This window comes from Gavia stellata, chromosome 14 (genome assembly GCF_030936135.1).
Source record: "Gavia stellata isolate bGavSte3 chromosome 14, bGavSte3.hap2, whole genome shotgun sequence".
Classification (NCBI taxonomy): Eukaryota; Metazoa; Chordata; class Aves; order Gaviiformes; family Gaviidae; genus Gavia; species Gavia stellata.
This window is the reverse complement of record NC_082607.1, coordinates 17,790,815-17,807,594: the sequence shown is the minus strand read 5'-3', so window position 1 is coordinate 17,807,594 and position 16,780 is coordinate 17,790,815. Positions and strand designations below refer to the sequence as shown.

The window sequence follows — 16,780 nt, the reverse complement described above, 5'->3', positions numbered from 1 at the left end:
ACTCTCTGAGAAGAGTCTGGCTCCATCTTCTTCATTCCTCCCCATCAGGTATTTGCAGACATTATTAATGCCTCCCCTGAGCTTTCTCCTCTCCAGGCTATGCAACCCAAGTTCTCTCAGCCTCTCCTTGTACGTCAGATGCCCCAGTCCCTCAAGCGTCATAGGGGCTCTTCACTGGACTTGCTCCAGGATGATCATGTCTTTCCTATACTAGTGAGCCCAGAACTGTACATGGCACTTCAGATGCAGCCTCACCAGTGCTGAGTAGAGGGCAAGGATCACCTCTGTTGACCTGCTGACCATGCTAATCTGATGCAGCCCAGGATGCTGTTGGCGTTCTTTGCTTGAGAGTGCAGTGCTGGCTTGTGCTCAACTTGTCTGCCAGGACCCCGAGATCCTTCTCTGCAGAGCTGCGTTGCAGCCAGGAAGCCTCTACCCAGTCTGTACTGGTGCATGGGGTCATTCTTCCCCAGGTGCAGGGCTTTGCGTTTCCCTTTGTTGAACTACATGCGACTCCTCTCTTGTCCACTTCACCAGCCTGTCAAAGTATTGCAGCACAACCACTCGGTGTATCAAACACTCCTCCTAATTTTGTACCATCTGTGAACTTGCTGAGAGTGCACTCCATCCCATAACCTTCAGATCATTAATAGAGGTTAAACAGTATTAGCCCCACTACCCTTAGGGTACTCCAAATAGTGACTAGCCTCCAGCTGGCCTTTGTGTCGCTGATCACAACCCTCTAAGCCCAGCAGTTCAGTCACTTTTAAATCCATCTTACTGCCTCTGTGGGCTTTGATTTTAAAGAGTTATTGAAAAATACAAGCTAAGAGGATATGCTTGTACTTTTACCTAGAGAAGTAGCTATCACAATTTTGGCAGCAGTGAAAAGAAAACTACCACATCCAATTAATACCTGTTTGGAGCTCATCTTCCCTTCATTTGAATCCACTGCCATCTGGTCAGTTTAGTCTGTTTAATCAAACTTATTTATCACCCTTTATTTACAAATGAAAAAAGAAAGAAAAAAAAATACATCACAAAAGTACAGACTATCTCATCTACAGCTCAAACCCCTGGTATTTTATGAGTCTATTAGATCTTTCCATAACATAAAATACTGATGCTGACAGGCAGTATTGCCACAAAGAAGGTCTAAAGATTTTTACTGTGCTTTTCATACCTGACAAGTGGCAGAAATATGCCACTTAAATGCAATGACAGGCAGAGATCTGACCTGCTGTAATGTGTCTTTCCATTTCGACCATATCTGGGAAACATGAGGCAGTTTAACTCTAGAACTCTTCTCTCCTAGGTTTTAAAAAGACAGTAAGAAAAATGAGATTTCCTATAAGCTTGGAGTAAAAAAGGATTTTGTTGTCTTTGTTGAGGTTATTCAAGCATTAATTTGGGTTCCACTTCTGCAAAAAGCCCCCATTTAACGCCAAGCATTTCTACTGTTTTTTAAGTACATACGTAAATTTCTGAGGACAGGAGAGCTTAGCTACCTCCAGTTGAGCAGTAACGTGCCTTTATACCTTGCTATAAAAATACAATTATGGCACCTTTGCCTTCCAAGTAGTGTGCAAATGCCAGAAGCGCTGGCACGATTCTTTCTTTTCAGCAGCAAACAAGCAAAACAGACAAATGGACGCAGGTCTAAAAGAATTTCAACAGCATCGTCAGGATCAGCTATGGGTGTTGACTGCACTTTGTGGGAACAGCACAGGTATCAAGCACAGCAACAACTGTCTGGCAAGCCTAAATTGTGGAGCACACTGTCTGCTCTCCTGGGTATCAGGTCAGGTGGTTTTTAGTCTCTATCCCTACTGAAAGCTTGTCTATTCTGAGGATGGAGCTACTTAAAGCTTATCTCAGATCTGAGCAGCTCTAACCAGATATTGGATTGAATGATTGAAAAGTTGTGCCCTGTGATGCAGCACCCTATTGGACCAGTGGCACTGGCTCATTTGGTCTTCAAGACACACTTAAGGAAGGAGAGGAAGAGAGTATCAGGGTGACAATCCAATTAGTTCAATAAAAGCTGAAGTCAAGGCCCAAAAAGTTCTTGTCAGTATGTTAGCAAGGATGCCTAGCTTAGCTTGGGTGGCATCTGCAATGTACTGCACCTCAGCTCTGTTTCTAGCGCTGAAGAAAAGGAGAAACTGAAGAAGCCCTTCAGCTGGAAAAGAGAGTCCTCTCCCTGGCCTCCCTCCCACTCCTGCAGACCCTTGCTGCAGTGGGGGAGCTGCCCATGGGGGCTTGCAGCCACTGCGCATCAGTTCTCTGGGGTCAGTGCACTGTTAACAGCAAGGTAGTTACCTTCTACAGCGTTATCATCTGAGCAAACCTGCAATAGCATTCGACAGCCATACATAATCATTCCTCACTATGTTTACTTTGCACTGGTCACCCCTTGTCATGTAAATTTTCCAGATAGGAGTAGGATAAATAGGAGGAGAACAGAAAATAAAAGCTCTCCTGAAATGTGAATAGGATTTTCCTCATCTAACCAGATGCCACAGTAAAAATAAGATCCCTTGGAACCTCAGCAGATCCGTTTTACTGTAAGTTTGCAAAGCCCACTCCCCTGTTTTCCAATTTACACACATGCTCCTGCAAAAAGAGCGACTTCCCTTTGAGGATTATAAACACTAGACACGGCTCGATCTTCCCTCAGCAAATTTATAAAAAATAGCTTTTTTGGTGTCATGGTTTTGCCTCTTTCTATCACACCAACACCACCAGCACCATCAATATATGAGGTTCCAAAGGAACCGCAATCCTGCGGTGGCAAAAGATACATCACAGCTAGTGGTGGTCTGTCCAGCCAAACAAGTGATACTTGTCCTGCCTTTAATTCCATGGAAAAAAAGCCATTTCCACATTCGGTAGAAGCGGCTTCCCTCATACAAAGGGTCAAAACCTCATGATTGTAACTGTAGTGCAAACCCAGGGAAGGTGATTTGTTTCTTCACTTAGTATTAATGGGATGGGAAGCTGGCCACCAGGGACTGTGATGCTGTAAAATATGCAGTAAACAATGATTTCATTTATATGAAGAATGAGTACTATATTAAATTTGAGTTAAATATTAAATGAAGAATGTATTAAATATTAAGATGAAGATTCCACACACGTATTATTTGTTGCAGACAAAAATAACTGCATATATAGTTGAAATTAATTCATCCACCATTTCAGAGGCTGCATGTCCTTTAGGGAATGTCACAAATTCATACCCAGTCCCAACTGCTGGATTTTGTATTTTTGTGCACTATATGGACCTAAGAATTTTATTTCCATGCAACTGCCACCTTACACTTTTGTACCTACACCTCATAACCAAAATCCTACTTTCCTCTATAGCACAGTATCAAGATCATTTGTTTGGGCTTATAAAACATTCTTCAAACAGCTTTTGGCTCTTCCGCTCCTTATCTCTCATGGGAGATAATCTCCCAGAGAACAGGAATCTCCGAGAAGGGGACAAAAATGCGCAGGGATCTGAGATGCTTCTGAAGCATTTTATGAAAGTTTTTCCTTCTCTGGTCCCCTTCTTGTGCCCTTCTCTCCCTTGCCTGTCTCCTTGACGATAGTCACATCAAGAGTGAAATTTTACTTTCAGGCCATCTCCAGATAGATGATGGTTGCGCATGTTAGTCCTTGGAGGGTACTTAAATGCAACATCTGAAAGCTGTATTGTACTCCGTTCTCCCTCCATATGGCTAAACTTTCTTTTCCCATCACTAATGTGACAGTTGCTGATTGAAGACTGTGTAGCGGAATACGCATTTAATTTGTGCACAAAAGGTTACATTAGAAATTTCTTAAGAAAAAAATTACAAACTGCAACATAGTGTGTGTGACACTTTCTCCTAATTTCTTTCGGTGTGATGACAAAGTTTTCTGTGAATTTTCTGCACCCTGAAACAATTTTTCTAAATTCATTTTCCTTGGTGTGATTTAGCAATATTGTCAGATTAACTAATCTGTTGGTACAGTTATTGTTAAAGGACACAGTCTACTGCAAAACATTGGACCCCGGAGGACACTGAGATGAAGAGTTTTATGACATTCATAATCACAATTATTTACTCTTTAAGCCAAATAAAATTCATTAAATAAACTTTTCTTTATATCAAAATCTCTTCTTTGTTTAGACAGATGAGAACAGTGTTATATCTCTCAGGACTGCATCTCTCTTCACAAGTCATGTCCTTCAATACAAAGACCTTCACGTCAAAATCAATCAAAACTTAAGCTACTCTTCATCACTTGAAGCTATTATTTCACTAAAAACAAGATCAGATATGGGGGGGTTGTTACAATAATAACAAAAATTCTTTGAAGCGTATGAAAGGGATACTCAAAATTGCCGAGACCTTTGCCTCTTATTTTGCCAAGATATTCTCAAGAGAAAATACTTGTTCTGAGAGAGCTTCCTTGAAGAGATGTGTTGTAGAAATTTTTAATTAGTGAATTCTTTAGCTTCTTGAGTGAGATTAATAAAGTAAAAATCAAGTTGTGTTCTGGAGGAATTTTTGCAGTTGTATTTGTGGGAAGTAAATGACAATTAAATATGTTACTCTGCAACAGTGATTTCCACACATAGGTCATTTTAGGAAGGAGATCATATTTTAATTGTCTACGCAGTTCTAGTATATTCTTTGAGAAATAGCTTCCCTTGAAAAATATTCATAATGGAATGATTTTACACCCAAGGTGTTTTCACAGAGGTTTCAGTACTTTCTCAAGCCTCTGTGAAATCTTAAGTTCAAAACTCACCTGAAATTTCACATCGAGGCTTCAGATCTCACAGAAAAGAACCAAAACCCAAATGCGTACAGGAAATTTCAAATCACAATAAGCTTTCTGTGTTGAGTGCCAGAATTGCTTTAATTTAACACTGACAAATCATGCTATGGTACTCTCCTCATTGGTTTCACCTTCTAGATCTGCTAGTTCAGTGTTCTGTCTTCCTCCCTCTTTCTTGGCTATAACGCTTCTCAGGTCAGATACTACCAGAAGGTCAGCAACCATGACATCAAGGGATTTGGGTTACGTCCTCTGATCTGACACAAATTTTTGGTATGATGTTCAAAAATTACTTGTGTCTGAAGCTTTTCGATGCACTGTTGTCATCAAAGCTTGAATAACTTTTTTGGAAGACGATTGATTTGGTAGTGTATGTGGGACTCTGCAACTTCTGTTTCTCTACATGGATCTTCCCAAGAGTCCAGGGAAACTGAAATTCCTATTAGCTGATAGGAAAGGTACGCAGAGGAAGGTCGTCGCTGTATTCTGTCTCCCAACTGCTTCTGATAAATTCTGAAATATTCATCTATTTTGCATCTCACCCCGTCAAGGGCCACTCTTGTTCATCAGTCAAGGCCCTGTGGAAATACATCTTCTGCTGCTTAAGCCTCAGTTCACCACCTCTGAGAAGAGACATGAGGTTTTACTAACCTGCGAGCAAATAGGTACCACTGCTATCTCTGCTCTGATACTCTAGAGAGCCCAAAAGAATAGGAGTTTATGTTAAGTGCTCAGATGTGTAAGCTTCTCAGTAACCATCACATGCTTTTCACTGACACACAACCACCTTTTCAAAAGACACCAGTGTTTCTTAGTCAATTCTTTCTTAGCGCAGAGATGTGCACCTGGCTGTACTGCTAGAGTTGATTGCCTTTCCCTGCCATTTAACCATTTAATTCATGGTTAAATTTCCTTCAATCTACAATGTAACCAGCTCCTATCCCACGTAATGTGGTCCCATCACAGTAACATCCTCATTTCCAACTTCACATACGCTCTCTTTACTTACGCTACCTTCTTGCTTCTCAGCAGTGTGGATGCTCTCACTGTAGACCTACCAGTCCACACCAGGTGTAACAAAATCGGCACTATCAAAACTGCCTTCCAGACTAGCATCCTTCGCTAAGTTTCACAACACCTGAAGTCACTTCACAAAGACTACTAATAATAGTAATCCCACATTTATTATTAGTTTTCCAAACCTTCTACAGGAATCACAAATGCTTCAGCACTGTCATACAGTTTGAAGGCATATCCACACCATTAACAAGCAGTTCTTTAGTGACTTTTGCATCATGTGCCTAATCCCTGTGACACAGGAGATGATATCTAACTGTCCCTTTTGGCTTTCAGTACTGTGGAACTGTGTGTTGAACATTCTTAAGAGTACACTCTTGCAATCACAGACAAACATAAACAATGCTAATTTCTTCTTCTCATATCCCACAGGGTAAATGAAACTCCTTCAGTTTTAGCTGCTCAAAATATAAAAGGATGTATATCCGTTGGGGGAAGAGAGGAAGCTATTAGGTAAACTAAGGCACACAGCTTTCATTTTAAAAATACATACACTTCCCATTTTCTCCAGACCTCCCATCAGCATGTCAGAGTAAAATCCCAGTATTATTCCCTGCAATTGAACAAGAGTCCTTGGAAACAGAATTCTGCTTATATAAACCATTACTGCATGTCAGGATCACTTCAAACTATTATTTGGATATAACCCAGAAGTGTCGCAGTAATTCAGTCCCAATGCTCACAGGAGAATCTTGTGGAAGGGGTTTTGAACTGCAGAGCACTGCCTTCAAGCAGACCAAAAAATACTGAATAGTAGCCATTCTTTTTTTTTTTTGAGCGTTTCCTTTCCTTTTTAAATGCCCTATGAAATTAAGAAAAAAACCTCCAAAACAGTGCAACCTCCTCTAGAAAAAACAAGGTTACTTTTTCTTCTATTATTTGTTATAAATGGAATTTTACTGTGACTAGAATTACATTCAATTTGCTCTCTTCAATGCTTTGAAGGAGTTTGAAAGGTTTATTCTGCCTCACTATAAACAGCACTCTCCAATACTCCCTGTATAACTTAGTGCATAAACTATGAACTGAAAGAGATTACGAAGAGTTAATTTATTTTTACTAGACTTAGTCTATGCAGCAGGGGAGGACGTTTTACTCACATGAAGTAATAAAGTTACAGCAATATTTTTCTTTTCTGATTCTTTACATGCATTCTCCCAGGATAGAGATACTCAGGGTATTTTTAAGGGTCTATGTATATTGTTGATAATTTTACTCCTTACATGTTTTGGAAGAATGAGCTTCCAGTAGCACATATGCCATTATACCTACACACGCATGCCCACGGTGTGACACAAATAAATTTAATTTAGTAACATGGGCTTTTTTTAAGCCTGGGAACATTAACTTCTTCTAAAATTGTTACGCTGTTTTCCATCTTACTGGTTGAATACCGTGGGATGAGTTTGTATTTGAGGTTTAGTTGATGACTTATAGGGCCTGATTCTTTATAAATTTAGCCCAGGTTGCCCCTGGTAGTTTTAATCTGTTCCACAGAGGCCAGTGGAATTGCACTGGTATGAAGGTGGCGTAAGAGATAGGAATCACGTATGAATGTATAATTACAAGCAGCGAGTGATTTGCACTGGGATGGTACTTTGCCATATTATGGCCTGATCCAAACCCATCTGTAGCCCAGAGCAAATGCACCCTAGCTCTGGATCACACCTAGGGACCTCATATTTAGACACTTCCCCCTGCAAGGCTGTAGCTATCAGTTGCTAGTGTCTTATATACGGCACCACCAGCATCTGGGCTAAAAAAGCCCAGGGTAGTGGTCCCCACTCCAAAAATCTTTCTATTTGAACCGTGGTGTAACAGTACGAAATGCACTTGGGAACATCTTGCTGCATGAGGGGCCATGAAAAGCACCAGTGGTTCTCTCCCTCCCCCAGATACGTGATTCATACCGCACCGAAGCCATTAATCCTGGCTTAGTCAGCTGTGAAAAAGAGACATACGCTCTTGTGCAGCTTTTCTTCTACTGAGTTCGGACGTCTTCCTTTGTAAATGAACTTACGAGACACCAGAACTATCACGCCGTCTCTGGTGATGTACAACGCCTGTTTGCACAGTGGTATTGTGCTATTACTATTCATTTTGATAGTGTGTTTCCTTCCTCTCCCTGCAGTTGGTTCATCTGAATTGTTGCCAAGATGGTTGCCTTGGAAACTAATTAAGGAAAGCCTTTGGTTAGAAGCAGAGTTTCAAGCATTAAACTATTTGAGAGACAGATGCAGAAATTAAGGTAATGTCTGCTAAGATGAAAGGGTTTATCCTTTATATGGAGAAAAAAGAACCACATTAAATGCTAGGACTGTAACAAAGCAACTTCTATACAACATTGATCTTTAAAACCTGGAAGAGATGTGTGAGTGAGGGATTTTAAAATCAGCCAGGGGCTTAGAAGAGGTGACAAGAAGTCCCAGAGCTATTAGGGATGGGGAGATGGACAAATGCAGTGGGACAAAAAACTCAGGAGATCGCATGTTGAGCAAATTCTAGCCAGCTCAAATACTCGGTATCTTTAAAAGACTTCTTATGGATGTTGTTTTTGAAAAATACCAGTACGGCTAATGAAAGACCAACTCCACTCCCCATAGTCCAGGTATGGCATGAGAAGCATCAGTGTGTACATTTGCTTCCAGAGTACATCAAATGCAGGAGTGAGAGACTATCGCAAATGGCCTCAGGCTCAAGTTTTCTACTAAGACTGTCAACTGCAGAAGCAGCTCATACGACGTGGACACAGACTAAATGAGTGGGACCCTCACAGGGCTTTCTAAGGGCAAACACACATGCACAAATTCTGTGCACTGAAAAGCTGCAAAGAAAGGTGAACTATGCAGCAAAATGTGCTTTTACAGCTACCTATTAACTGAAGTTCAAAGCAAATACAATCTCTCTATGAGCACAATGGTATCAATTTTAGTATTGTCTCCAGGATAATGTTCAGGATTATGGTTGACTCTATACTTGCAGCAGCGTAACTGAGAAAAGATTTTGGTTCTCTGTACATTTGATGGCAATGCAGAGGTTGCCATATAAATATGCCTGTAACTGCATAAAAGCATACTACAAATGTTGCGGTAAAAATATGCAAAATATCAAAAGCAGATGCATGTGTGTGCATTGGTGTGTGCATTTATATCCCACGAATTATCATAAGACATAAAATGAGTAATTGCTACTATCACAGAAAAATAAAAACTCTAATGGTGACTTCAGGTTCATATGCCTCTGGCATAAGAAACCAGAGTTGCTTGGCAGCAGTCTTCTACATACAGCAGCTTGCACATTTACGGTGAGACATTTTGTATTAATTATTATTATTACTGATCAGATACATTTAAAACTGTGCTTTAATGTCTTTTGAACACTTTTAAGCTTTGTGTGCCATTACCTCAGTCATTCTGCATGATGACTAATACTCTGTTAAATTCCTGTCATTTGGAACCTGCCTTGCTTTATGAAGTCTGGATGACAGCTTTGGAGAGACATTACTATCTACAAGTTAGAAATTTTCTCCTCAGGTATGTGTGAAATGTGCTATATGTGGGGCAGATTAACCCAAGATGTTACTTCTTTCTGCTTTAGCAATCCATCTCTGGCCCTTTATTAGTTCTACAGCTGATAGGAGCAGGCCCTTTAAGGCAGATACAGCTGTTGCATTCGACATGTGCCCATTTTTTACTTACCTTCTGCTAGCTACGGTCCTGAGGGTGACTGACCAAAGTTATTTCCCTTTCCTCCCCACATGACCATACAGACCTGTGAGCTGCTGAAACTCTCTGGATGTGAAGGAAAAGAATTGACCTTTCATTCTGCTTTAGATGCTGGTTTCAACAATACTCATGAGCACCTAATGAAGAAATGTCCTAAATTTTAAGTTTCTAGTTCATTGGAAACGTAAAAATGAACTGTACCAGTTTCTGAGTGACGTTACACAACACTGTACATATCAGATACTCTCTTAGAGCCTAAGTTGAACCCCATCCTCTGCTCTGCACAGCTCTACACAGAAGATAAAAGCAAAGCAGAAGCTGAAGCTACCCATAGCTCTGCTCCTACTTCAAGCATTCCACTGTGTTTATAGGCAGTTAGTATACTTTTAATTGCTACAGAGAACACAGGCAAACCCACACCAGACTGTTTATAATGTAACACATAAACCAGGAAGCTTACATGAAAGCGGTGTTGACTTTTTCACTCACATTTTTCCTTATTGTTGTTGTTTTTAATGACTATTGGTCAACTGAATACTGCAGTTTTGTATTTATTCTCATGACACCCCAAATGTGAAAGTTGATATGCATTGAGCACACTCCTCTCAGATCTGAACAGCTCTGCAGAGGGATGCAGCTGTGGCTGTACTGAAAACCTGCAGACCATCTTCCTAATCTCAAAATTTCTGACTCAAAGGTCAAGTCATAGTCAGTGCTTGCACTGGACAGAGTTCAGTCAATCAGATTACCCTTCTTAATCCTGTGGACACTTTACTTCAAGTCTTTTTTGACAGTTTGACTGTCATTGTAAAATTCTGGGGACTGCATTCTCTTCTGTAATATTGCTTCTGCTTTGTGAGATGGCTCCACTCAATACAGACATTGCCTTGGAGCCTAACCTTTATGACTATGTTTGGAGATAGTGTCCTTTTGATAAAAGCATGCAGTCTCTGGAATAAACAGGTCTTTTGTAAAGTTTCACCATTTTGATCCTGAATGGAGTTTCTTACTCCTCAGGAGATTTTCTTCTAAATGGACATAAAGCCACTCTAGTCTGAAATACAGCTTGTTATCTTTGGAATAACAAAAACATATTTCTTAGCTCAAAAACATGTCTCTAAATACATGGTTGAACGGGCTAAAGCTTACTGTTAGTTCTCAGAAGAAAATGTTCTTCTGTTTATGAGAACAAAATTTTGTATCTATCTGTGAAGGAATACTGGAATATTTTAGCAACAAGGGACAAGAAGTGTGGGGAGCTTATGAATTTTGCATGACATAAGTGTTGCTATCTGTATGCTTGACAGGGCACTAGATGATTAAATTGGATATAGTTTTGTTGTGCAAGGAGGGATATGGATCCACACGCTCAATGGTTATAGAACTACAGGGCAAGTGAACAAACAGACGGTAACTTACAGAATGACTATTAATCTCTCTGCTTCCCCTTACTGTGCAGCTGAAGAGAGAGGACCAGAGGTGATTTGGGCAGGGTATCCACTCCAGGACACAATATGGGGCCCATCACATGATTCTCTGGAAGGGGAATGAAACCAGATGCACTGCAGAGTGAAACCTGGCACAAAACAGGTTACCCAGGCAGAGCAGGAGCTGAAGTGTCCTCTTTCCCCTACCTTACATTTACATACCAGGGTGAGACAGCTGGGAGAGTTCCTTTCCTGGGTACCAGCCAGCCCTGAGAAGAGAAATACTTCATATGACAGGTTTCAGATCTTAGAAACGTAGGGACATACAGATGTGCCAGATGCTAAAGGCATATGGAATACTCAAGGTCACTGACTCACATGTCTGTATGTCGCTGGAGGAAGGTACAGAATATTCCAGCAGGACCTGAAGTCTCTGAAGAAAATCCTCAGCTGCGTAATTGTCTTTAGATAAGACAACACTTTTGGAAGAGAGGTATACCCTGGTTTGAACTGGTTGAAAAAAGCATCAAAGGAAGACAACTGCACACACTGACCAGGCTGATACAGGAGAATAGGTCACTCTTACTTAATCCAAGCACTAGCACAAAGCCATGATATGCAGTTTCTGGAGCAGAGAACTGACAAGCTTGCTGAATGGCCTGGCCAAAAGCCCAAAAGTCTGATAGCAAACTCAGCACGTGCGTAGACTGTTTAGTGGTTTACAGTCTGTTTATTTCGGCTATGACTTTTGTTCTTGAATAAATCCTCTTTAAGCTTCTGAAATCCAGGGTCACTGGCAAATGCTGCTGTTGACCCTGAGAAAATGAAATGGCAGGTGCCACACATCCCCACAGTGACCACCCAGAAGGTGATGGGAGGGTTGACCTTTGAAGGTGTGCTCCTGAGAAGGCCAAAAAAGGGAGAGGGATGGAAAGGCAGCTGGGCTGAGGCAGCCTATGCCAACCCTCCATGGGACACAGTTTGTCCATCAGTACTCCGCCATAACAGGTAGAGCACCTCGGCTTCCCTTGGCTCTCACTGGGAAAAAGATCTTCAAAGCCACCCGCAGTTGTGCAGTCAGCATGCTACTGCAGTCAGATGTTACTGCCTCTTAGCTGAGCAGACTTTCTAGACTCCACACAAAGCACCAATTTGACTTTCTAAACTGCAATAAAACGCTAGATTTGAAATATGCAAATCCAGCGTTATCTTTCCCCTCAATGGTATGCTATCAGCAAACACAGTTGGTTAAGACGACGACAACTCACCACTCCCTTGAGCAAACTGGCTGGCTGGATTTAAGTACCACACATATTTGTGAGATTTTTTTAACTACTTTATGAGAAGATAACAAGGTAAGCAGAGGAGATGGAAGGAAAAGCCTAAACCTAGTAATTTCTCAACCTGGGGTCCACCATTACTGACTTTTCCTGCAGAAACTTAAGTCATTGCTTTTCAGTATCAGATAAAAAAAAAAACTCTGGAAATTGTTGCCAGAGGTATTTTTAGCATCAGAGGCACTTGCCTGTGATCTGCTTGGGCAACTCTTTCTCAAGTGAATGCTCCCAGTAAAATAAATGGGACAATACTCATTAATAAGTGCTGCATAACTGGACTCCTCTTGTCAGACTGCTAAAAAAGCATGATTAGTACTAGAGTATTTATCTCAGAAGAAATGTTTAGTTTGCTTTACTATCTAGCTTGGTTTCCTAAACAAAAAGTTCTAAATCCATTTTTTGATACTGCAAATCCAAACAATTTTTCTCATGAGTATCTTCAATGAAATTAAGTAGCAATAGTCATATTACATCAACAGGGCGACATACATGACATAGTATTTACGTGTGAAAATGTCTGCAGGATTTGGTTGCAAAACAATGGACTGATAGTGTTCAACTGATTGACTAAAACTGGTTGATACAGTCCTAAAATCTAACTACAAGAAAATTTTAAGATCTTTTAGAAATATTTGAGATAGTTTAGGATAAAGATTTCACGGAAATGTCACAATTTTGTGTAAATAAAGTTCAAAAGATGGACAGCGGGCGTAATACAGAAAAAGAGTCATTTAACAGTACAGAGATGGGCTATATACAATAATGACAATAGAAAGGCTCTAATTATGCAAAAGTGTCAGTACTGTACAGTGTACTGTAGAGTTTGGGGAAACCTGGAGGCCCCAATAGCAAATCTTTAGTTACACAGATGCTAATCACATTGATAGAAAGCTGAATCAAACATTTCATAAGATTACAACTTCACTAGGTTTGAATTCAGAATTCTTGAAGAAGAAAAGAATTCGCCAGTTTTTTGCTACATGGTTTGCTTGGTATATAGCTTTCATTTTAGACACTGGAATGGCTCGATTATGTTTTTTCTCTCCCTTGCACAATATAAGGAAAAGAGAGAACAAAATGTAAATGGAGTTAGAAAGATCAAACAAAAGGCCTGTTGCCCAGCTGAGAGTGGGCCCAAAGAGCTATTTAAGCTTGGCTCAGGAGCGCTCTCCTGCATCATTTTCAGAAGAGTGGGCTGTGGGTATGGTGTTTTACATCTTTTGCAAGACTATCAGCAAATTAAAAAAAAAAAACCTACCCCCCCCCCATGTTTCTTACACTTTCCTGTATGAATTTTCCTAAAGAGAGCACTCACTATATTGATTAAAAATACAGTGTAAAATACAATGCTATGTTTTAATCATAGAATCATAGAATGGTTTACGTTGGAAGGGACCTTAAAGACCACCTAGTTCCAACCCCCCTGCCATGGGCAGGGACACCTTCCACTAGACCAGGTTGCTCAAAGCCCCGTCCAACCTGGCCTTGAACACTTCCAGGGATGGGGCATCCACAGCTTCTCTGGGCAACCTGTTCCAGTGCCTCACCACTCTCATGGTGAAGAATTTCTTCCTTACACCTAATCTAAATCTACCCTCTTTCAGCTTAAAGCCATCACCCCTCATCCTATCACTACATGCCCTTGGAAAAAGTCCCTCTCCAGCTTTCCTGCAGGCCCCCTTCATGTACTGGAAGGCTGCTGTAAGGTCTCCCTGGAGCCTTCTCTTCTCCAGGCTGAACAACCCCAACTCTCTCAGCCTGCCTTCATAGCAGAAGTGCTCCAGCCCTCTGATCATATTCGCGGCCCTCCTCTGGACTTGCTCCAACAGGTCCACGTGCTTCTTATGTTGGGGGCCCCAGAGCTGAACGCAGTACTGCAGGTGGGGTCTCACGAGAGCGGAGTAGAGGGGGAGAATCACCTCCCTCAACCTGATGGTCACGATTCTTTTGATGCGGCCCAGGATACTGTTGGCTTTCTGGTCTACAAGCGCACATTGGCGGGTCATGTTGAGCTTCACGTCAACCAACACCCCCAAGTCCTTCTCCTCAGGGCTGCTCTCAATCTATTCAATGCCCAGCCTGTATTTGTGCTTGGGATTGCCCCGACCCACGTGCAGGACCTTGCACTTGGCCTTGATGAACTTCATGAGGCTCGCACAACCATACTAGCTGTTAGAGTTACGGACCAGCATCAGCTTGTGCTGTGTTCTCTTGAGCACCTCTTTCCTTCCTCTTGCCCTCTGCAACCAGCAGCTATGGGACCTGGCTGTGACTACAGTGGTTCAGTCCCCACAGACTGGCCCTTAGTGATACACCTCAAGGCTTGACAGGAACTGAGTATTTTGTGAAGGAACTCAGTGAATATTTCTTTTGCATTTCCCAGAGTTTATGGCAGTGAGGTCAGTTTGCTACTAGTTTACAATACAACATTTCTAAGAGATATGCTAATGCTTCATGAAATTTAAATGTTACTTTTGATCTATTCCACACTATAAACCCAGAGTTAAATTTATGAAGTAGCAATAATCAGAGGGTTTTTCCATCTTAATGTAAGCGAATTCCCACATGCCTATGAATAAACAAGCAGCATGGATTTGGTTCCGTACCAACACCAGCTTTGGTGTGAGCCCAGGCAGCAGGGAACTGTCCTTTTCTGCTCCCTGCAATGTGTATCTCTTGCCAGATGTCTTCAAGCACGCTGCACAGCACAGGCACTCTGGGTAGCACCCTGGGATGGCCAGAGGGCATGCCCATTCCTCTGGGGCAAAGCAAACACTGGCAAGGCCATGAAATAGCAAAACAGTCACCCAAAAGTGCATGTCCCCCAATGAAGGTGTTTAGACTCTATCTCCCACAATTTAAGCCTGTGAACAGCACTGGCTTTGCAGAGGGAAGGCATGTACCAAAAAGTGCTAGTGAGCCGTTTGGACTACCAGCTAAATTTTTCATTAGCAATATTTCCTTTGGGAATTATTTAAGATGATTCAAAACTGCTTCACTGGCTTTTTATTTCTTGCTTCATGTTCCACTTAACAAACTGCACCTGTCTTGCAATCCCTACAAGTAGCCCTGATGCCAGTAATGTCACTCTGGCAGCTGAGGTTTTAGGTTCTTAACCTACTTAAAAATAATTCATTATTAACATTTGGGAAAAAATATCACAGAGACATTTCCTGGTAGGTTACATGTACGTGCTGCCACCAACTATGAGCATCACTGAGGCATTTTAATTTTACTAGGTAACCGGCCAGTTGTTGGGACTCACATCTGTATGAATATTTAATTAATTTCTAGAAATAGACAGTTCTGGAAACATTAATGACGTCCGTCACAGAGAGATCACAATTTCTGAAAAGCATATACCTGTTCCAAAATGGTGTTGATTCTGTCTACTTCACAGTCAATTAAGTATCTTTTTTCTTGCCGCCTGTCCATCTCCTCTATAATTCTTCTGAACTCTTGAACATCCTTGATGCTTCCTACAGATCTGGCTGTCACTTGCCAGTTGTTCTGTACTGCGGCTTCCATAATCGCCTGAAGAATGGAAAATCCTGTGGGGGGAAGAGACAATGCAACCATTTGAAAACACAACAAAAATAAAAACTATTTTGAATGTTTGACAAAGGGTTCACAGAAACGTGCATCATCGAAAGGGACACAGACTAGCTAATAGCCTGCAAGTGCTTCATTACCTGAGAAAGCAACAGTGTAGGGACCAGTTTCTCCTTTCAGCTATGCCACTGCCAAAGTCACTGACTTCAGCACAATTGCTTGGAGGTATATTACTGTGAGGCGTATCAGAATCTGTCCAATATATCATATTATGATCCCGTCAGGGATGTTTATGGTTGTGCTGGGGTCCGTGCCAGCTGAGAATAGGAGCCTGCAGTCATTACTTGGGCAAAAGTCCATCAGCTTGAAGAGCCGGACAGAAGGGGTAATTTGCCTGTGCAGACTGCAGCCATGGGTCATTAACTGGCAAAGATCCAAGCACTGCACAAGAATGCCAATTAAGTCATTGTACTGGTTATTGGAGCCATGAACCACAGGAGAATATTTTACCGATACTCACTTTGATTTCAAAAAATGTTTTTAAATATGGAGTCTAGCGGCATTAACCACACTTTCAATGCTTTCATTAAGGTAATACCAATTCATTTAGCAGCCTCAACAGAGGAGAGAAGCAGCACAGAATGACCAAAGACTGCACAGTGGGAAATTATACAAGCAAACAGCATTTTTTTTTTTGTGAACAGCCATGCCTTGGCAGCAGACAGGACTCAAGTCAAGCCCCTAAGTGAAAAGCGGTGGAACTGGGAATGGTAATCTCCTTCAAGTCATGCTATGTAGGAGTCGTCAGACATTGATTTGCATCCCTTTATTATAGTATGTAGCT

At 41.4% G+C, this 16,780-nt stretch overlaps 1 protein-coding gene across 2 annotated transcripts in view; it reads right to left on the bottom strand.

The window, feature by feature from the left end:
- The window catches only part of GRIA3 (glutamate ionotropic receptor AMPA type subunit 3), a 152,821-nt gene that overhangs the window by 69,293 nt on the left and 66,748 nt on the right, over window positions 1-16,780 (bottom strand). For both annotated transcript variants that reach the window (XM_059824329.1, XM_059824327.1), the window contains exon 4: window positions 15,748-15,935. In XM_059824329.1, the coding sequence (XP_059680312.1) occupies window positions 15,748-15,935 (188 nt within the window). The remainder of the gene's footprint in view (window positions 1-15,747; window positions 15,936-16,780) is intronic.